The sequence below is a fragment of the Pongo abelii genome, chromosome 13 (genome assembly GCF_028885655.2).
Source record: "Pongo abelii isolate AG06213 chromosome 13, NHGRI_mPonAbe1-v2.0_pri, whole genome shotgun sequence".
Lineage (NCBI taxonomy): Eukaryota > Metazoa > Chordata > Mammalia > Primates > Hominidae > Pongo > Pongo abelii.
Window position 1 is genome coordinate 100,480,986 of NC_071998.2, and position 21,955 is coordinate 100,502,940.

Sequence of the window (21,955 nt, forward strand, 5' to 3'; positions counted from 1 at the left end):
CCACAGGAAAAATATTTATCCCAATATATAGTAAACTTCATTTACAGAGGTACTTCCCTACACATGTAATCACTACGAAAAATCTCAAACAACACAATCTTTGCATATCTAAAGTCACGTATTAGACATGTTTGTACGGTTTCTGACGCGATTTTCACAACAGCCCTGTAAGAGGTATTAATTGTATTCTTATTTTGCAAGTTCAATGCTTTGTTCGAGATCACAAACAACAACTGAGATCTGACTCCAAGGCTTATGTTTTCTTTTCTATATGACTGTTTTTCCTTTTAATCCCTTCTCACCAGTGGTTTTTATTAACTCTATGGGAATTTAAAAACACAGTTTTTTCAGTGTTGGAAGTGATTTTTTTTTGCGGAAAATTTGGGAAATTCAGACCAATATAAAGAAAAAAATTATCAGCAATTTCACAACTCTGAGATGAGCTTTTCGTATATTTTCCCCAGCTTATTTTTTCTGTGCCTAAATGAACACAAATGAACAGAAGCATATATATGTAAACACATAATACATTTATATACTATGTTTTTAAAAGCAAAAAATGAGACTGAACAACATATTGGCACTTTTTTTTCTCTTCCTGAGACAGGATCTCTCTTTGTTGCCCAGGCTGGAGTGCAGTGACGTAATCTCGGCTCACTGTAACGTCCACCTCCCAGGTTCAAGCGATTCTGGTGCCTCAGCCTTCCGAGTAGCTGGGACTACAGGTGTGCATCACCATGCCTGGCTAATTTTTGTATTTTTAGTAGAGACAGGGTTTCCTCATGCTGGCCAGGCTGGTCTCAAACTCCTGACCTCAACCGATCTGCCCGCCTGGGCCTCCCAAAGTGCTGGGATTACAGGTGTGAGTCACCGTACCTGGCTATATATTGGCACTTCTTATGCTATGTTCTATCCAACCTAAGTGTCCTAAAAGAAGATAGTAAGTATTCCTTAGAAAAAGTTTCAAAGTCAAGACATTTGGAAAATATTTATTTTATGTTCTATGAATCTCTAACAAGACAAGTCCTGCAATGCATAATGCATACATTTGTTAAATTCTGATCAGCTAAACATATCTCAAGCTAATTTGGCCATGGAAAATCTCAGCATCTAATAGAGTATTCTGGGAAATAACTATCCTAATTTTCAAGCTGCTTTCTCCTACTTATTACATAGTATCTATTTCCCCATGTCATTAAATATTATTTACACACATAATCTTTAATGGCTCAATAATCTAGTTTACTATAATTTAACTTTTATCCTACTTTTTCATTAGGCTGTTTTGAAATTTTTTTTACTCAAACTTCTAAGAAGAGAATTACTATACCGAATAATATTTTTAATGGTTTTTTTTGCTTTTTTTTTTTTTTTTTTTGAGACGGAGCTTCACTCTTTCACCCAGGCTGGAGTGAAGTGGCGTGATCTCGGCTGACTGCAACCTCCACCCCCTGGGGTTCAAGCGATTCTCCTGCCTCAGCCTCTCGAGTAGCTGGGATTATAGGCATCCACCACCACACCTGGTTAATTTTTGTATTTTTAGTAGAGACGGGGTTTCATCATGTTGGCCAGGCTGGTCTCGAACTCCTGACCTCAGGTGATCCACACACCTCGGCCTCTGAAAGTGCTAGGATTTTTGAGTTTCGATACATATAACCAAGTTGCCCTACAGGGATGTATGATAAATTCACCAAATTGTGGCCAACATCCTTAATAAAGATGTGTCTGCAGTTTGAATAGGGAGGGTAAAAAGGATTTTTCCCTCTATGTTTTTGCAAATTGTATTGTTTTGTAAATTGGCTTCTGTTAGTCTGTTTTTTCTCTTACTAAATAAATAAATTACACAGAACTCCCCAGAAGATAATTAACATGGAGAGTTTGGGTCACAATAATGGTGCCGTATGTTATACATTTGCCAAATGTCTAGAATTTCCAAACACTCCAAGAGCTCAGCTAGCTACTCACCACCTTTACAGTTTCAGTTCATAACCATCAGGTAGCTGAACAACTTCTTAAATAACTGCAGTCTCTAATAAACTCTGTGAGTTCATTTTAGGAATAAACTAATGATTTATTAGAGGTTTTGGGTTGACTCTGGCAGAAAGCGGGCACCTAAGTTAAATATACCTAAATGGCATTTTAGTTCTAACTGATTAAGTGAATATAATAAACAATTAAGTGAATATACAATTAAGTGAACATAGTAAAGCTAACCTGGTGGGAAAAAGAGATTTTTTTTCAAACAACAAAAGTGTAAATAAAATCAACTTGAGGTGGTCTAGCAGAAAAGCAGAGCTACAGAAAAAGGCTTTAATTACCATAAGACTTTAAATGTATCTCAGCAGTAATGATCTGTTGATAAATTTGTAAAGTACTAAGATTAATCCTACTAAGATAAATCATACGTTAAAAAGTGTTATGGTAGTGTTTACATTTTTTTTTTTTTTTTTTTGAGACATGTTGCCCAGGCTGGGCTGCAGTGGTGTGATCTCAGCTCACTGCAACCTCTGCCTCCAAGGCTCAAGTGGTTCTCATGCCTCAGCCTCCTGAGTAGTTGGGACTACAGGCACGTGCCACCACATCCGGCTAATTTTTGTATTTTTAGTAGAGACAGGGTCTCGCCATGTTGGACAGGCTGGTCTCAAACTCCTGACCTCAAGTGATCCACCTGCTTCGGCCTCCCTAAGTGCTGGGATTACAGGCGTGAGCCACCACGCCAGACCAGGCAGTGTTTAAAATTTTTTAAATGTGCACACTCTGGGCTTTATCCAACAGAAATACATAAAGATACATGTCACGGAAGTTTCTCCCCAGCAAAATATTTATTCTCAGAAAACCAGATGCAGCCTGGATATTCCCCAAAGGTGAAGGAATGTTGACTTAAATGATAGTACAGTCTTACCAGAAAATTCTGTGCAAGTAATAAGAATATGACAGACCAAAAGTACAGATTTAGAAGGATATCTATTAAATACAAGGCATTGAATAATTTATACAATGATGATCATATAGTAGCAACACACACAGTGTATATAATGTTTGAAGACACAATCGTGTGTGTATGCATGTGTATTTGATATATCTGCATGAGCACTGGAACAAGTATGGAAGGATACATAAAAAATTGTTTGTAAATTATAACAAAGAGAAAGAAATTGGCCGGGCGCGGCGGCTCACGCCTGTAATCCCAGCACTTTGGGAGGCTGAGGTGGGCAGATCACGAGGTCAGGAGATTGAGACCATCCAGGCTAACATGGTGAAACCCTGTCTCTACTAAAAATACAAAAAAATTAGCCAGGCGTGGCAGCAGGCACCTGTAGTCCCAGCTACTTAGGAGGCTGAGGCAGGAGAATGGTGTGAACCAGGGAGGCAGAGCTTGCAGTGAGCCAAGATCGCGCCACTGCACTTCAGGCTGGGCAACAGAGTGAGACTCCATCTCAAAAAAAAAAAAAAAAAAAAAAAAAGTGGGGGGAAGAAACTGAAGGGGATAGGAGGAGTCAGGAGACTACTTTACTTTGGTTATTTCTGAATTATCTGAATTATCACAATGAGAATTGTTATTTTTAAATTCAAATGACTAAAGTGAGAAAAAGAAATACAACAAAAGAAATCTATTTATAAAATTAAAAAGCACAACATTTTTACAAAAAGCTAGGTGGACAAATCAAAGTTAAGGTTATTTTGGCCTTTGGAAAGTTTGACAACACACTCATATTTATGTCTGCAAAGGCTAACACTGAATAGGACTGAAGCAACTTAGTAGAAACAGGATTTAAACACTTAGTTTCCTAAGTGTTAAGAGTTGGTTTTCGGCTGGGCACAGTGGCTCATGCCTGTAATCCCAGCACTTTGGGAGGCTGAGGTGGGCGGACAGCTTAAGCTCAGGAGTTCGAGACCAGGCTGTGTAACATGGTGAAACCCCATCTCTACTAAAAATATAAAAATTAGCCAAGTGTGGTGGCACATGCGTGTAGTCACAGCTACTTGGGAGGCTGAGGTGGAAGGATTGCTTGAGCCTGGGAGGTGGAGGTTGCAGTGAGCCTAGATTGTGCCACTGCACTCCATCCTGGGCGACAGAGGAAGACCGTGTGTGTGTGTGTGTGTGTGTGTGTGTGTGTGTGTGTGTGTGTGTGTGTGTGTGTGTGTGTGTGTGTGTGTGTGTGTGTGTGTGTGTGTGTGTGTGTGTGTGTGTGTGTGTGTGTGTGTGTGTGTGTGTGTGTGTCTATATGTATTTTTTATTTTTTCAAGTTCCTAGTGTGTGTGTGTGTGTGTGTCTCTCTCTCTCTCTCTCTCTATATATATATTTATATTTTTTATTTTTTCAAGTTCCTAATTTTTTTTTTTGAGACAGAATCTCACTCTGTTACCTAGGCTGGAATGCAATGGTGCGATCTTGGCTCACTGCAACCTCCACCTCCTGGGTTTAAGCAATTCTCCTGCCTCAGCCTCCCGAGTAGCTGGGATCTGTATACAGGTGTGTGCCACCATGCCCAGCTAATTTTAGTATTTTTAGTACAGACTGGTTTTCACCATGTTGCCTAAGCTGGTCTTGAACTGCTGTGCTCAAGCAAGCCACCCGTCTTGGCCTCCCAACGTGCTGGGATTACAGCCATGAGCCACCGCGCGTGGCCTCAAGTTCCTAAAATTTATCGACTCTTCTCCAGGCCCTGTGGGCTGCTTGGCAGTCCGGTTATGAAACACTGCTCTGAGAAGGGGGAGGGACAGAGTGGAAAGTGAGTGTAGGAATCACAGGTATGTCTTTCTGGAAGGATCAGGGATGGAACAGAATGAGTTAAGGCTTTGTGATATTGGCCAGCATATGAGACATGGCTTTTAAGAGAACCTTCATTCTTTTTTCATTTTCCAGTTCATCGGAAACACAACAATTTGCTTTGGTTATTCCTGGGCTGAAGGAGTGTGAGGGAGACAACAGCTCCTGGCTGCAGATCCCTTAGATTCTGTCCTAGAATGGGAGCCACCAGGAGGCTGAGAGGCAGGGTCACAGATACAGAATGACAAAACCACTGAATTTCATGAAAAATTATTAATTTTTATGTCCTAAAATGCTTTGTTCTCATTCTATCAGAGTATACTTATAAGAAGCTCTGAAACTAACGGTAAATTATAAAAAGATCAGTTAAGAGGGGTTGCTAAGGAACAACTGTATTGAAATTACAGTATCAATATCACCAGCTCTGGCCTCCAAAGACAAAAAATTTGAATGGTGGGAGCAGATGCTCTCCAGTGTGGTAGGGGTGCGATGGATGGTTTTTTGACTTAAATATTTCTTCTTAGAACAAGTCACCTACTATAATATTAGAGAAGGCATCAGGTGACTCTAATCTCCTCACTCAACCAAAGGTGTGCAGTGTACTCACATCCCTCAGATGAGAGCTTCACACACCCAACTGGCTCTAACCAGAGGATGCTGGCAAGGCCCTGCAAGTGGAAGCAAGCACTCCATCAACTCTATGAACAGAAAAAGGGGAATTCCTGAAGGCTGAGAACCCAAGAAGGGGGAAGAAAAAGGGAATAGGACAGGAAAAAAAGGGGGACCGGGAATCAAAGAAACCATGGGTAGGGAGACAGCAAAGGCCAGAAGCAGACTGCCTTTCATCCCCTCCACAAAAACCCAGAGTCGACTCCAAGGAACCAAGTTTCAAAATGGCTGTTTGCTGTATTAGCCACTGCGGCACTATCTTTATGGAGGCAGGAATCTCATTTGTTCACTGCCACAAACCCCAAGCCAGCATTGTGCCTGGCACATAGTAGGTGCTCAATAAAAATTTGTAGATTCAAGGAATAATGGGATCTGCTGCTTTCAAAAAATGAGTGCCAACCATGTGAATAAAGCATGCCCAAGAGAATTTCAAAGCAATTTCAGCTTTCTTAGACATAGTGCCCTATAACAAAGCTGAGGGTAACCCATTTTTCCCAAAGAGCCCACCCCAAGAGGTTGTTTTAGTACCACTTGGTAGACAAATTAACAGTTCACTACTCACGGGTAGCTCACCCACACTGAGACATCCCTTCTCCTTTGTATCTGACCCAGCCAGAGGGCAAGAGAAACCATCTAGCGGGGTCTTGGAGCCTCCACTTACCTTCCCAGAAAGGTTTGCTGAATTGAATTCGTTGCTAGTAATTTTGGGACCTTCCATAGTGCCCCTTTCCAGGCACGGTCCCAGATGCAGATTTTACTGCTGGCAAACCTAAGAAGTATTCTTGCAGGGGCCCTTTCAGACAGACACACAACAATAAGTTATGGCAGCACTTCCTTTAGGTGGGTCGCTGGCACTTGAAATGTAAAAGCTGCACACACGGTCATTCCAAAGCCCCCAGTTTGCTCCGTGTATCCCAGATACACATTATACTGATGATGTTTTCTTTCTTAAAAAAAAAAAAACAAAACTATTTGGAAAACTGTTTTTAAAAATGCAATCTTTTGGGCTGGGCATGGTGGCTCATGCCTGTAATCCCAGCACTTTGTGGGGCCAAGGTGGGCAGATCCCTTGAGGCCAGGAGTTGTAGACTAACTTGGTCAACATGGTGAAACCCCATCTCTACTTAAAATACAAAAATTAGCTGGGCATGGTGGCGCATGCCTGTAATCCTAGCTACTGAGGAAGCTGAGGCACGAGAATCACTTGAATGTGGGAGGCAGAGGCTGCAGTGAGCCAAGATCACACACCGCTGCACTCCTGCCTGGGCCACGGAATGAGACTCGGTCTAAAGGGTTCTAATCTTGAAGAAATTGCTCTCATTAATTTCTACAGGTGTCAATTTAAACCTCTCATAAAGTTTTCAGCTACCTCTGCCCTTCCAAATGCACCTTTTATAATTATCACAGGAGCCAGTGAGTCACTTGTTTTGACATTAATGGCTATCTTCTATAATGGGCAATGTAGGAGTGAGTAAAGTAAAAACAGGGGCCAGAAGAAAAAAGATGGTTTCTGGTTTTGGTGAAGATGGTGGACGCTGAAGTGGAGGGGCCGGGTATCTGAGTTTGACATGACCTTTGGTGGTCTCTTGTAGCCACTGCTGTAATCCATCAACTGGGGGATGCAGGCATTCTCTTGTGGTGTTCCTCATTTTTGAGGTCTTAACTAACAGTGGGCAAGGAGGCAGGGAAGCTGTGAGTCACCTGGTCACTGGACGAAAATGGACACTGGGATCCTTTGTTGCTGGGAAGCTGGTTCTCAAATAAAGGACAGGTTAGCATCATCACTTAGCTTTTATCCAGGAAAGTCTATAACAAATGCAGATCCTGTCCTTTGCTTAAATGGACACTTCAACTCAGGGAACATGTAGATTAAGCTGCAAGTTTTTCTTAGGAACAAACAAAAACAAGAGCTTCCTGGAAGTGGTAATTCTGGGGTCAGTGTGAACCCCAATTATGCTCCTTTACGTAAGAGAAAGAGGAACACCCTACCTTGGCTACACAAAGAGTATTTAGGCAGTTTGGGGCCAATCAAAAACACCACCAAACTGCTCCCATTGATGTAGCTCATACAGTGTGGCTACCAAAGGGAATGGCTAATGTTGGAGGACAGGGTGAGGGCTGGGTACACTCAGCAATGGCGACTTGCTGCCAATAAGTTCAACTTTTATTTATTTATTTTTTTGAGACAAGGTCTTGCTCTGTTGCAGCCCAGGCTGGAGTACGGTGGTATGACCATGGCTCACTGAAGCCTCAACCTCCGAGGCTCAAGCGATCTTCCCGCCTCAGCCTCCCAAAGTGTTGGTATTACAGGCATGAGCAACTATGCCTAGCCTAGATATTTAACATATATTCTAATCGTGGCTCTATCTCTGACTAGTTGTGTGCTACTGGGCAAGTCCCTCAGCCTCTCTGATTTTCGTTTTCTCCATCTATAAAAGGGTGATCCTAATCATGCTGGCCATATCGATTTCACAGAACTGTTGTGAGAGTTAACAGAGACAACATATGTGCACCACACTTGCTAGGTTCCAAAGTGCTCTAGAAATGCTAATTATTAAGTGTGATTTTATGACAGCTGGGACCAAATGCTCTCTGGAACACACTTGTGATTGTTTACTGAAAGCCACAGGAGGGACTGGGGAATTCCCTTTATGAAAAAAAAAAATGCTCCAAAGCAAGTGCTGATAGAATCCAGCTCTCGCAGAAGGGAATTAAGGCTACCCCAGGGCAGGTCTTTCGTGTCATGGAGTGGGTGGTGTGGACACCTGCGGTGGGCCCTGCTGGGGAACAGCCCCTTCCTCTTCCTACTCCTGTCCAGTGTACGCCTCCATCAGCCAGGATGCCCACCCGCCAACCACACTGGAGGAGGTAGAGAACCGGAACAGCAGAACTAGACGACCCAGAGCTCCAAACCCAGCACAACAGTTACCTTTTTTATTTTTTTATTATTTTTTATTTTTAGCTGTTACCCTGGCTGTAGTGCACTGGAGCCAACACGGCTCACTGCAGCCTCAACTTCCCAGGCTCAAGTGATCCTCTCACCCCAGCCTCCCAAGTAGCTGGGACCACAGGTGTGTGCTACCACGGCTGGCTAATTTTTTTATGTTTAGTAGAGATGAGGTCTTGTTATGTTGCCCAGGTTGGTCTCAAACTCCTGGCCTCAAGTGATCCCCCCGTTTTGGCCTCCCAAAGTGCTGGGATTAGAGGCATGAGCCCTCATGTCCAGCCTGTGACGACCTCTTACGCAGACATCGGGCATGTTCTACAGACTCTTGGAGCCTCCCTTTATTTACAAATAATAACAGCTATTATTTTTATGGCACTTTGACCACATACCAGACAACACATTAAGTATTTATCTCATCTAACTCTTAAATGAGCTCACAAGATACTCAATTTATAGACGGGGAAACAGAGGCCACAGAGGTTAGGGGACATGCCTAAGGCCACACAGGAAGTGAGGGTAGAGCCAGGATTTAAAATCTGTCTGGCTCCGTGTAGGGAGACAGCCTCTCAGATATTTTCTAGCTCAGATGTTCTATTATTCTAATAACAGCTCTCACACATCAACAGCATTTTGTAGTTTTCAAAGGTTATTTCAGAGTGGCTAAGAACCAGCTCTTGAGTTGGCCAGCCTGGGTTCCAATCAGCCTTTGACATTTACTGTGAGACCTGGAAGAGGTCACTTAACCTGTCCAAGACTGTGTTCCCTCATGCCGACAACTGGGATAATGACAGCATCTATATAGGGCTCTTGTGAGAATTACCTAAGGTGATATCCTTTAAAGCCCATGGCACACAGTAAGTGCTCATGAAAGCTTTCCTTTCCTATTAGTTTCCCATTTTATCTGGTTTCCTTTTCTATGCCTCTCCTCTGGCTGCTCTGTAAGACACCATTCTCGCACCTGTAACAGTGGTTTTCACATGACGGTCTGTCTAGCCTAGGGCTCCCTGGGGGCCAGTGAAAGAAGACTGAAGTGGCTGGGCTTTGAGGACCCTACTGGCTCCATCACAGGTCACAGAGCAGACTTGCTTTCATCTGTTCTATATTTTGGAATTCTGCAAATGATTTTATTAAAAAGAAGGGTTTCCTACTTAAATTTCCTACTTGAGGAACTGTATAGACAAAAATGAAGGAAACGTGTACACACTAAAACGCAACCCTAAAATGTATACGTTCTCTGTTTCTTATGCTATCATCCCACAATACCCTCCAAAGACAAAGCCTCAGATGCACAGCAGTGGTTCCGGTTGGGTCTTCACCTCCTCTCCTCTGGAACAGCGTGTGCATCAAAACAGGTGCCGATCTTGTTAAAAGTATCAGTATCTAGGTCCCATCCTGCTGCTGCCAATCCAGTAGTTGTGGGCAGGGCCTTGATTTAATAAACTCCCCAGGTGATCTCCATACAAGTTGTCGGAGGGTCACCCTTTGAGAAACACTGGTAAGGGACAGGGTGGGTATTTATCTTTAATGCCTTTGAAAACTTTTTAAAAAGTTGAATACTTTTCAAGGGAAATCACCTGCGGGATTCCTGTATGTAAAACATACCTCGAATTGGAGCCACCTGCGTGAAGGAGGGTTCACGAACACCGGAAACACCAGCCTTTGGCTTTTCCTCAGTGAGAGCCCACAGCGCCTCCTTGTGGACTATCTGATAAACTGGAACCAGTTCTCGCGGGGCTGAAGGTCGGTGGTCACCCAGAGGCATCGCCCAGGATCTGCACTGCGCTGTCCACCCAGGTAGGCCTGTCTCTTTATGCTATCTGATACCCCATGAGCTTTGTCTGCATTTGGGTTGAGATTTTCCTGGAATACACTACCCCCCTACACACTTAATCCTAATCACCCCTTTATTAATCCCACATCTCACTCCAGGGATCTCCTGGAGTCCCCTCACCTCCAGTTGCTGCAGAATATACATTCTGTATAATAACATCTTACCCTGTCTTGGTCTTCAGCTGTTTCTGGGACACATGATATATCTCATAAAATACACATGATATATCTCATAAAATACACTAAAATTAGACTGTAAACTCCTTGGGGCCAGAAACTCCCCTCTCCTTCCCTCATCAGGTTCCTGATCCAGGGGAAATACCCAAGACACACTTGCTAAATCAACAAACAAACTACTTCTCACTGCCTTTCCTGTCCTCTCTAATACCAAAAAAACTGATATGCACTGTGACTGGCTCTTAAGTTCTTCCTTGTTTCAATTTTGGAGTGTGTAAAAATATGAATGAGTTTTACTGCTCAAAATGTGAACTTTTTTGAAAGGCAAGCCAGAGAAGATAACCTCTACATTTCCTTTTTTTTCTTTTTTGTGAGATGGAGTCTTGCTCTGTCGCCTAGGCTGATCTTGGCTCACTGCAACCTCTGCCTCCTGGGTTCAAGTGATTCCCCTGCCTCAGCCTCCCAAGTAGCTAGGATTACAGGTGACTGCCACCCCGCCTGGCTGATTTTTGTATTTTTAATAGAGACAGGGTTTCACCATGATGGCCAGGCTGGTCTTGAACTCCTGACCTCAGGTGATCCACTCGCCTCAGCCTCCTAAAGTGCTGGGATTATAGGCGTGAGCCACTGCACCCAGCCTACATTTTCTTCTTTTTAACCAAAAGTGTGAACAGCCTCCTGTAGGCCACTGAAAAAAAGGGCTATTTCCCTTTGTAGAATACTCAGTAATATATCTATTAGTTCTACTCAAGTAATTACATTGTTACTACCCTTTTATCCAGACTTCATTTCCATAAGGTACATAATTTTTGTTTTATATTGTGTCAAGATGATTAATTAAAAATTTTAAATGGCTGGGTGCAGTGGCTCATGCCTGTAATCCTAGCACTTTGTGGGGCTGAGGCAGGTGGCTTGCTTCAGCCCAGGAGTTTGAGACCAGCCTGGGCAACATGGCAAAACTGCATCTCTGCAAAAGAATAATAAAAAACAAATTAGCTAGGAGTGGTGGTGCATGCCTGTAGTCCCAGCTACTCGGGAGGCTGAGGTGGGAGGATCACCTGAGCTTGGGAGGTGGAGGCTGCAGTGAGCCAAGATGGCACCACTGCACTCCATCCTGGGTGACAGAGGCCCTGTCTCTAAATAAATAAATAAATATATTAATTAATTAATTCCCTGTTGATTGTTTTGTGGGGGAAGTCAGTCACCTTTACTTTTTGACTTATGGATTTTTGCTTTCTACTGCTGTTCAATGCACATTGATTTTATGATGCATGTGAAAACACATTAAAGCAATCTTTCACTCAAAGCTCTCTGCTTTGCATTCATTTTCTACATTCCTATTACTCATGCCTTCCTGAATTACTCTGCAGTCACACACATTTCACAAAAGTCCGAGTTTTGCTTCTTTTTCCTTTATGTGGTTTTCTAATAAATAATGCATTGTTGATTTCTGTTCTTGAGTCCCAAGTGAGACTCTCTTCCTGAATTTATGAACCCAGACTGTTGTTATTTCTAATGATGATCTATTTTCTTTTGTTGACCTATTTTATGCTTTTTGGTGTTATTTCTTTTATTACAGGAATTACTCTGTTTTCTTCTACTTTTAAATAAATTTGGGAGATGAGCTGGGTGTGGTGGCTCACGCCTGTAATTTCAGCGTTTTGGAAGGCCGAGGCAGGAGGATTGCTTGGGTCCAGGAGTTCATGACTGGCCTGGGCAACATAGTGAGACCCTGTCTCTATTTAAAACAACAACAACAACATATTTAAAAAATAAAAATAAAAAAATAAATTTGGAAGATGAACACATTCTATTTTAATTCTGTTAGTGATCAGTAAAACCGGCTTAAAAGCTGAGTCTCCTTTGGTTCCCTTTTGTTTTATAAAAAATGTCTGTGTGTACCTTTGTCAACAGCCTGAATCCTATGAATCACACGTTCTCCTGGGGAAGATGGGGGTTTGAGTTTGGTTTCTTACTTGTGTTTATAGGGTTCTGGGCAACTTGGGAGGGCAAGACACTGTGCCCTCATGGGATGACACTAATTGCTCCAAATTCCAGCGCATGGCTGGGGGTGGTCAGAGAGCTGGTTCCTTCACCCACCGTGGGCTGCTCACCCACAGCCACCTCTCCACTACCTTCCACTGCTGGGAGTTTTGAGCTTTTGTGTTGGCAGTTAAACACACTCAGAGTCCCTCCTCCTCAGTTTCTGGCATGTTTCTCCATGACTACCAAATGTTACTAGAATAAGAGGGTGAGACAGAGTTCAGTGAGGGTGGCCATCCTGATTCCTGCTTGCTGCTCAGAGCCTGAGAGGGGGCTGCCTGCTGTGCCCTGTTATCCACGACAAGCACAGGCCTCGCCCTGTCAGTCCTCAGAGACTCAGTTGACTGTTTTTGGTTTGTGAAACACACAATCATCTCGACCAAGGAAACGAGGGCTCGTGTCTCTGCCTCATTTCCTCCACTGCTCAGAGGCAGCGGCAGCCCAACAGGTGACATGGCAGTGGGATTCAGCCTCGGAATTCAGCCTCCAGAGGGTCTTACCTCAAACTGGATCAGCACTGTCCCACTTTCGAGGCCCTTCTTTAGCTGTGCCATGGATCCCTCCAAAGTGTCCCCACCCTCCGGACACATGGGGAAAATGGTTTCGGGGAAAAGCTGGTTCAGTTCATCTTCAGACTTGAAGTCAGCAAATGAGCGGACAGCTGTAATGTACAAGACAGTGCATCTGACTTGTGTTGCAACACTCGGGTTTATCAGTTTCCCTCAAACAAATCACACCTATGACACCTGAATGCAGATGGTTCAAAACATCTTATTAAATGATTAAGCTACATGGTAATCATTTTCACCAAAGATACTACTTCTAGGTGAATGATTCAATATGTGTTAATTACATAAAATGACATACTAATCTTCCTGGTTAGTTTTAAATAATGGTGTTTAGCACTCAGAGGCTTTTGTCAAAGGTAAAGGAAAGAGAAAGAATTTTAAAAAAGCATATTGTCTCTGCTTGCTCTTTCTGACCGGGTTATTCTTCTACCCATCCTGACTCCCCTTTCTTTCTCAGGTTTTTTCATTTACTCGCCTAAAATGGGCATTTTCTCAGGAATGAGGGTGAGGTCGCAAGCTTTCCCTGTGACACCATCATTCCTGAGAGCTCAATCCCTAACTCAGGGCCATTTCTATGTGGGAGGCTCCCACGTAAATATCGTAGTCCTAGCATCTCTTCTGTGCTTCAGCCCTACCTCTTTAGTGCACGTTTTTGCTTCATGTTAAATTCAATACAGGTGAAAGCAAAGCTAGGACCACCCCCCTACACCCCCCAACCTTGCACAGGTGGGGATCCAGAAAGATCCGGTAAGGCCTCACGGAGGAGGTGGGGTCAGAGCTGGTCCTGGTGGCTCTGGACTGAGAGTTGTAGTGGGAGCAGAGCCGACGCAGGAGCACAGCAGTATGGAGTGTGAGCCAAACATGCGAGGCAGGCAGAAACGCAGGGCTTTGCAGACACAACCTTCATTCACTTTCAGTATTTTACAGCTGTGCAGGGTGTTCAAGGAACTTGACGTATTATTTTATAACAACAACTATAAAGACAACAGTGTGATGCTCAGTAGAGGCTGTCCCTCAAATCTCTGCTCCCATCAGGCAGCAATGCAGGTACTTTCCAGTCTAAGTGCCATTGATTGATTGATTGATTGATTGATTGAGATGGAGTCTCGCTCTGTCACCCAGGCTGGAGTGTAGTGGCACAGTCTTAGCTCACTGCAACCTCCACTTCTTGGGTTCAAGCGATTCTCCTGCCTCAGCCTCCTGAGTAGCTGGGACTATACCCACATGGCACCACGCCCAGCTATTGTATTTTTAGTAGAGACGAGGTTTCACCATGTTGGTCAAGCTGGTCTTGAACTCCTGACCTCAAGTGATACACCCGCCTCGGCCTTCCAAAGTGCTGGGATTACAGGCGTGAGCCACTGTGCCCGGCCCCAAGTGCCATTTAATCTTCACAACAACCCTGTGAAGTCGGGACCACTGCTGTCCTCCTCCACACCTGAGCCAGCTGAACCACAGACTGGTTATGTAACTCCTGCAAGCTCCCCCAGCCCGCAGAGGCAGAGTGAGGAATCACCCGAGACAGTCAGACCCTGCTCTCCTCACTGCCTCCCCGAGAAAATCAAACACGCACGAATAAAATATCATCCGATCCTTCAAGAAGGGGCTGAAAATGCAAATGTCTGCAGAGTCATGCCACTTAGAGAGTATGTGACGTGGGCTGCGCTGGGCCTGGGAGGAATTGGGAGCTGGGGGCTCATGTCCTGTATAAAGGGGGTGGGTGGGCGCTGCCTCCCTCCAGAAGACTGGCCACATGGGGACAGGCCTCCTGGGGGCAGATCTTCACATTTTTCAAGTGAGAAGCCAAATATTGGGTTATTACCTGAAGATTTTTGATTTTCAAATGTTGGCTACAAACTCAACATTTTCAAGAGCAGATAAAGGGCTGGAGCAGGCGCGGCTTTGCTAGCACAGCGTCCCTATGGCTCCTCCCCCCAGGTGGCCATTACCTCTCCTCCTGATCACCAGGGCCAGCTCCCGTGAGTGGGACTCCCGGCTGGCTTTGATGAACATAACCACTTGGTCATGCGTGTGTTCTGAGATGTCCCGGCCATTGATTAACACGATTTGATCCCCTTCATTCAGCTTAGGAATGCAGGTGTCCGCCTGGGTGGTGGGGAAAAGTGAGTTTCTCCTGTTACCATAACGCAGTCCTTGGGGGAAGAACGCTGACTCGCTCTGCTCCCAGATACCTGGGACCATGATCAAGTTTGCCTTCTCTCCCTCGGGTAGTACTGTCATTATTTTTATAATGCATCCACTGCTATGCAGACACGGTAAATGGTTGTAAGATATAAAGAAGTACTGCTCAGAATATAAGTTATAAACATTTCAGAATAAGGATATAAAAACTGCTGAAGCCATTTCTCCGTGGTAGTCAACCTTCACTTATTATAATATAACTATACCATTTCCAGCCTTTTGTTTCCTAGATATACTGTTAGGAAATGATTTGCCAGCTAGAGGTGAGTATTTTTCTGTCTTGCAAAGGTGAAAGCTTTTGTAAGCTTCACAGCAGAGGCAAAAACCATTATGGAGAGAAGCAATGAACTGAACAGCACAGGAAAGAAAGCCTTCTGAATTTATAGAAACCATAAACAGTAACAAAAGTTAAATGACAAGAGCTTAAGGACTACCTCAGAGTAAAATCCCAACATGGTTCACCGTAAGGAGGCACAGTGACTCCTACTGCTTTAAAAAAGCAGATGATTAAAAGGTAACTATGGAGCCAGGTGAGGTGGCACACACCTGTGGTCCCAGCTACTTGGGAGGCTGAGGCAGGAGTATCGCTTGAGCCTAGTTTGAGGCTTCAGTGATCATTCCACTGCATTCCAGCCTGGGCGACAGAGCGAGACCCTGTCTCTTAAAAAAGAAAAAAAAGGTTAACTATGGAAAGTGATGAACATGTTAATTTGTTTGACCGCAGTACTATATGTATAACAAGACATCATGTCGTACACCTTGAGTATGCACAATGAAAAAATTAAAGGAAAAAATTACTTAATATTATTTTAAAAACAATAAAATAAATTTATTTTATTTTATTTTATTTTATTTTTGAGACAGAGTGTCACTCTGTCACTCAGGCTGGAGTGCAGCAGCGTGATCTCAGCTCACTGCAACCTCTGCCTCCTGGGTTCAAGGAATTCTCCTGCCTCAGCCTCCTGAGTAGCTGGGATCACACCTGTGCGCCACCACACCCAGGTAATTTTTGTATTTTTTGTAGAGACAGGGTTTCACCCTGTTGGCCAGGCAGGTTTGTCTCAAACTCCTGGCCTCAAGTGATTCACCCTCCTCGGCCTCCCAAAGTGCTGGGATTACAGGTGTGAGCCACTATGCCTGGCCTAAAAACAACAAAATAAATTTGAAAGAAAAACAAAGCAAATGCTCTTCTTAGGAGGCCTACACAGAGGACAAAAGGGGCACTGGTGGAAAGATGGTGAGAAGAGGCACGCGGCCCACGTGCCCACTTAGAGTGAGCAGAACAGCAGACTGCCTAAGTTTCCTTCTCTTGAAAAGGACTTCTCAAAATTGAATGCACACCAACCACTCAAGGCTCTTGTTAAAAATGCAGATTCCGGTTCAGCAGGCCTAAGCTGGGGCCAGAGATTATGCATTTCTAATGAGGTCCCAGGTAACACGGGTGCTATGGCTTCAAAGACCACACTGAGCAGCAAGGTTCTAGAAAACATGGTGATGTGTATCTAAGCACATTCTTTGCTCTGGCAAAAAAAGAAACAGGACTCAGAAACAGAAACCTGTTAGAATTAGGGGGAAACAAACAAACACGAGGAATAACATGGAATGTATTTACTTACAGGTGACTCTGGGTTTATCCTTGATACCACAAGAGGCATCTTTTGATCCACTCCTCCCTGTAAACATTTTAAAATAAAAACAAAAAAATGTTTTTTAAGTTAAAAAACAAACAAAAAACAAACGAGTAGCTCACAGCATCAACAACATGGAGGTACCAATAAATGTGTGAGTCTTTGGTACAGGGAGGCTTCAAACTTCACTATGACTGATTCGAATCACACGTCATTTCAGAAATATGGAACAAATTCCTGACCCCTCTGGATCCAGTGGGCTGACCAGGACTCTGTTCAGAAGCCTCCCTCTGCCATCCCCACAGTCCATGAACTAAAAGACGCACTGAGAGAGAGCAAGCTCCTCCTTAAAAACGCAGACGCCCCCAGGAGAGGAACTCCACAGCATGTCTTCTGAGTGCTGCTAGAACAAACCTGCATGTTGTGCACATGTACCCTAGAACTTAAAGTATAATAAAAAATATATATATATAAAGGGGCTTTCAGCAGAGGCGAGTGAGGCCTGGGAAACGGGCACACCCTGTGAGTGTATCTGGCTTGTAAGCGCTGGTCAACACAGCTGCTGGGGCAGATGAGCTGTGCACGATGGCAGCTGTGGGGGTAGGGGACCACCTGTCCTCCCTCACTTTGTCCTAGAGTAGGGGTGAGTAAACGTTTTCTGTAAAGGGCCAGAGAGGCTTTGTGGCAGTGAGGGCTCTGATTCGACTGCTCAACTCTGCAGTCATTAACCCACCAGTAAACAAATGGGTGTGGCTGCTACCAAAAAAACTAGTTACAGAAACAGATGGGATTTGGCCTGTGGGTTTAGTTTGCAGATGCTGCTTAAAGGTGCCTGGAGGAGAGTGGTGGCCCTGCAGGTTGAACTTGAATTGTTTTCTCTTATCAGCTTTAGCAATGCTGAGGGGTTCTCTTAATAGCATTCCTGAAGTGGGTAGATCTGTTTGCCAACTGTGTGCCCTCATTTCTGGGAGCCTCAGTATTCATTTGCAAAATGGGTTTAAAAATACTGACCTTACCGCTTGTTATCAGAACTTAAGAAGGTGCTATGAATCTAATGCATAGCCAATGCCAGGCACAGAGCAGGCACTTGGCCTTCAGCAGCTGTTAAGGCCACATTAAAAAAAAAACCTCTCAACTCTAGGCTGGGCACGGTGGTTCACACCTGTAATCCCAGCACTTTGGGAGGTTAAAGTGAGTAGATTGCCAGGAGTTTGAGACCAGCTTGGACAACATGGTGAAACCCCATCTCTATAAAAAATATGAAAAAAATTAGCTGGGTATGGTGGTGCATCCCTATAGTCCCAGCTGAGGTGGGAGGATCACCTGAGCCTGGGGAGGTCAGTGCTGCAGTGAGCTGCGATCATGCCACTGCACTCTAGGTTTGGGCGATAAAGTGAGTTTTTTTCTTAAAAAGAAAAAACAAAAAACCCCAAAAATCTCAAACCAAACAAAAACAAAAAAACTCCCCAACTCTCAATTCTGAGGGTTGAACCAATTTCCTTATGTAGCTCAGGAATGCAGCACATGTGTAATGCAAATTAAAAACTCATCGAAAGATTGCTTCCCAGCACAAAACTTCCTTTATAAATACGCAACGTACCTTAAGATTAAATCCAAATTTTCCATCTTCATCTGGTGTGATACGGATCAAGACTAAGTAGCTGTCACCATTATCATTCTGGAAAATGTTTGAAAGTGGTCATTTACATCACATCTCTCTCCAGCAGTTGGTGATAAGATATTTTCATTTAGTCAGAGCTACTCAGCTGCCCACAAGGGGCCGGGAAGCCCTGGGTGGGTGGATCACCCGGCTGCCTGCGCTCGCTCACCTTGTCACAGTAGTACTGGCTGGCGTCCTCGGTGGAGCCCCCTTTGGTCACCCTGTGGAAGTCATCTAAGAGCTGCTGATCAACGCCGTCAGGTGAGCAGGAGCCTGGAGCATTTGAAGACGGAGACACAGAACTGGATGACTTCTGGGTCAGGTAGCTTTGTGCCGGATTGTTCTCGGATAAACTCCTTCATCATAGGGAAGGAGGAGATATTAATAACTGGGTTAATATTTTATTAGAGCAAACACTACTGACTGTAGGGGCCTGGCAGCTGGGGGCTGTATGTTTCCCTGGAGCCTCAGCTGCATAGGTTGTCAGCAGGATTTGAGTACACCCAGGGCCCACTGACCACCCCTGCCCGCATCTGGCCTAGACACGGTCACATGGTTTTGGGGAAAAGGGATAGGAGGCAGGGTGGATCTGGAAACTGCTGAAAACTCTGCTCCCTTCCCTGCTGCTTTAGAAGGGTGACAGGGAAATGTGTCCAGCTACTCTGGTGGTTTCATTACTGAACCAGGCTCTGCCAGGCAAGCTCACGCAGATGCACGGCCCATCCCTTCTGACAGCTTTTTTCCTTCTGTCTCATTTCTGCGGATGGTTCTGCTTCATAGGACTCTTGCCTCCTCAAAGGAAATGGGACTGTTGTTGTGCATTCAGGAGAATTTATATTATTCCTAGTTGGCATGATTTGCCTGTGACATCCATGAACTGCCACGCTGAGATCTTGTTTCATTTTCCTCTATCGAATATAGTTTCTTCTGTATCGTGGAGCTGCACTGTCTAGTATGGTAGCCACTAGTTATATGTGGCTACTTAAATTTAAATAAATTAAGACAAGAAACCAGCCATCCTTCACATGCTCACTAGCCACATGCGGCCAGTGGCTCCTGTATGAGACAGTGCAGTTAGACAACATTTCACCACGGTAGGAAGTCCTGCTGGACAGCGCTGTCTTAGAGAGTTACAGATGATGAGAACTGAACAGAACTTTGTGGTCATTTGTTCTAACTCCCAGTTCACAGATGAAGAAGCTGAGGTCAGGAGAGGCTGAGTAACTCGCCCAGGGTCACATGGCTTTCTCCTGGCTTAGCACACAGAAGCCTGACCGATGTGCGTCCTGAGCCTTTCTTCCCTCTCCAGACCATGCAGAGCCCACTCCCAAGACCCCCATTTCTAACCCCTCAGAGTCACAGGGATTAACCATGCCTGCTGTCACTGTATAGGACAGGACCCTTGAGTCTCTACATCACCCACACCAGCCCCTTCTGGAGCCACAGGCCCAGCACAGACACCTTACAGAGCTGATGAATATGGGGCTCTCCTACATTCTAAGACTCTGCTCCACCCTAACCTCATCCAAAGTGAAGTGAGGGGAGAAGCACAGAGACCAAGTCATTCAGTGAAACCCAGACAAAAGACAGCTGCTACTGCCTCTTTCTTGACCTTCATTTCAAGCCCTTATCCATGGATGTTTTATAAAATTGATGCTTCTCTTTCTCCTAGTGAGTTTAAATGAGCTTAATTTAAATATAAAATCTGTATCATATTCACACAGAATGATTCATAATCACAATCTATTTGAATAAAATATTCAGTGACAGACCAATGGAGACACAGCTATACAGCAGGACAAGAGTCTGGCCTTATGGTGTCCAAGTGGCTGGTTGAGGGTAGGGTGTTGTGGATGGGAAGGCATTTCAGAAAGAGAATATTTTGGAATTGAAGTTGTACACAGTTTTCAGATTGAAAAAGCATGACTTTCACTTATGTAAAAGGAAGCTTTAAAAAACTCCCCCCAAATACGGCATCTTTGCTAGGTTTCACTGTTTACAAGAGCATCACCCAGTGGCAGAAAGGGCAACTGCTTGGCAGTTACAAAACAAGTTAAAATGGTATTTCCAGTTTTCGTTCTGTCTGTCTCTGTCTCTGTCTCTGCCTCTGTCTCTCTCTCTCTCTCCCTCCCCCACCCCCCCCATCCATTTTTTTTCTTTCGAGACAGGGTAATGCTCTGTTGCCCAGGCTGGAGTGCCGTTATGTGACCACAGCTCACTGCAGCCTCGATCTCCCGACTCAAGAGATCTTCCTATCTTGGTCTCTTGAGTAGCTGGGACCACAGGCATTCGCCATGTCCAACTAATTTTAATTTTTTTTTTTATTCGAGACGGAGTCTCGTTCTGTTGCCAGGCTGGAATGTAGTGCTGCAATCTCGGCTCACTGCAACCTCCGCTTCCCGGGTTCAAATGATTCTCCAACCTCAGCCTCCTGAGTAACTGGGACTACAGGTGCCCGCCACCATGCCCGGCTAATTTTTGTATTTTTAGTAGAGACAGAGTTTCACCATGTTGGCCAAGATAGTCTCGATCTCTTGACCTTGTGATCCACCCGCCTCGGCCTCCCAAAGTGCTGGGATTACAGGCGTAAGCCACCGTGCCCGGACTTTTAAAATTTTTTTGTAGACACAGGGTCTCACTATGTTGCCTAGGCTGGTCTAGAACTCCTGGTCTCAAGCAATCCTCCTGCACTGGCCTCCCTAAGCACTGGGATTACAGGTGTGAGCCGTCTGTCTAAACTAGCCCATGGTACTAAATGACAACAGTACTGCAACTATTACTATTGCTGCTAGTACTAATACTATATTCCAAGTCATTTTATGCCCTAACCTATTTTTTTTTTTTTTTGAGACAGAGTCTCGCCCTGTTGCCCAGGCTGAAGTGCAGTGGTGTAGTCTCAGCTCACTGCAAGCTCAAGCTCCACCTCCCTGGTTCACACCATTCTCCTGCCTCAGCCTCCCATGTAGCTGGGACTACAGGCGCCTGCCACCACGCCCGGCTAATTTTTTTTTTGTATTTTTAGAAGAGATGGGGTTTCACCATGTTAGTCAGGATGGTCTCGATCTCCTGACCTCGTGATCTGCCCGCCTCGGCCTCCCAAAGTGCTGGGATTACAGGTGTGAGCCACCACGCCCGGCCTGCCCTAACCTATTTTCTAAGCAGGGTTGGAGGGGTTACTCTGTCATTTATTTCAACAAATGGCTGATTTTTGGCCTGCTCAACTGTGTACACAGGTGCTCTGTAGGGCGTGGTGATGTTCTGCTCAGTGTGCAAGATGGACAGACAGACGAGGAAGAGGATATCAAATGAGAAGATGCAATGAGTAAGTGGCAGCTGGCCACAGCACAGTGTGGCCAGGGGTGAAGGCACCAAAGCCCTAACACCTCCTCCTCGCTGGGCAGAATGCAGTGCGACTGAGGAGCGCAGGGGAGCTGCCCCATGAATTCCACAAGTGGAGTG

At 44.7% G+C, this 21,955-nt stretch overlaps 1 protein-coding gene across 4 annotated transcripts in view; it reads right to left on the minus strand.

Annotated features, from left to right (window-relative positions):
• PTPN3 (protein tyrosine phosphatase non-receptor type 3) overlaps window positions 1–21,955 on the minus strand; it is a 120,073-nt gene that overhangs the window by 13,826 nt on the left and 84,292 nt on the right. For all 4 annotated transcript variants that reach the window (XM_054519359.2, XM_054519360.2, XM_063713846.1 and 1 more), the window contains 5 exon segments: window positions 18,666–18,852; window positions 18,437–18,514; window positions 16,825–16,881; window positions 14,956–15,112; window positions 12,938–13,098 (listed from right to left, as the gene is read on the minus strand). In XM_054519359.2, coding sequence (XP_054375334.2) covers window positions 12,938–13,098; window positions 14,956–15,112; window positions 16,825–16,881; window positions 18,437–18,514; window positions 18,666–18,852 — 640 coding nt within the window.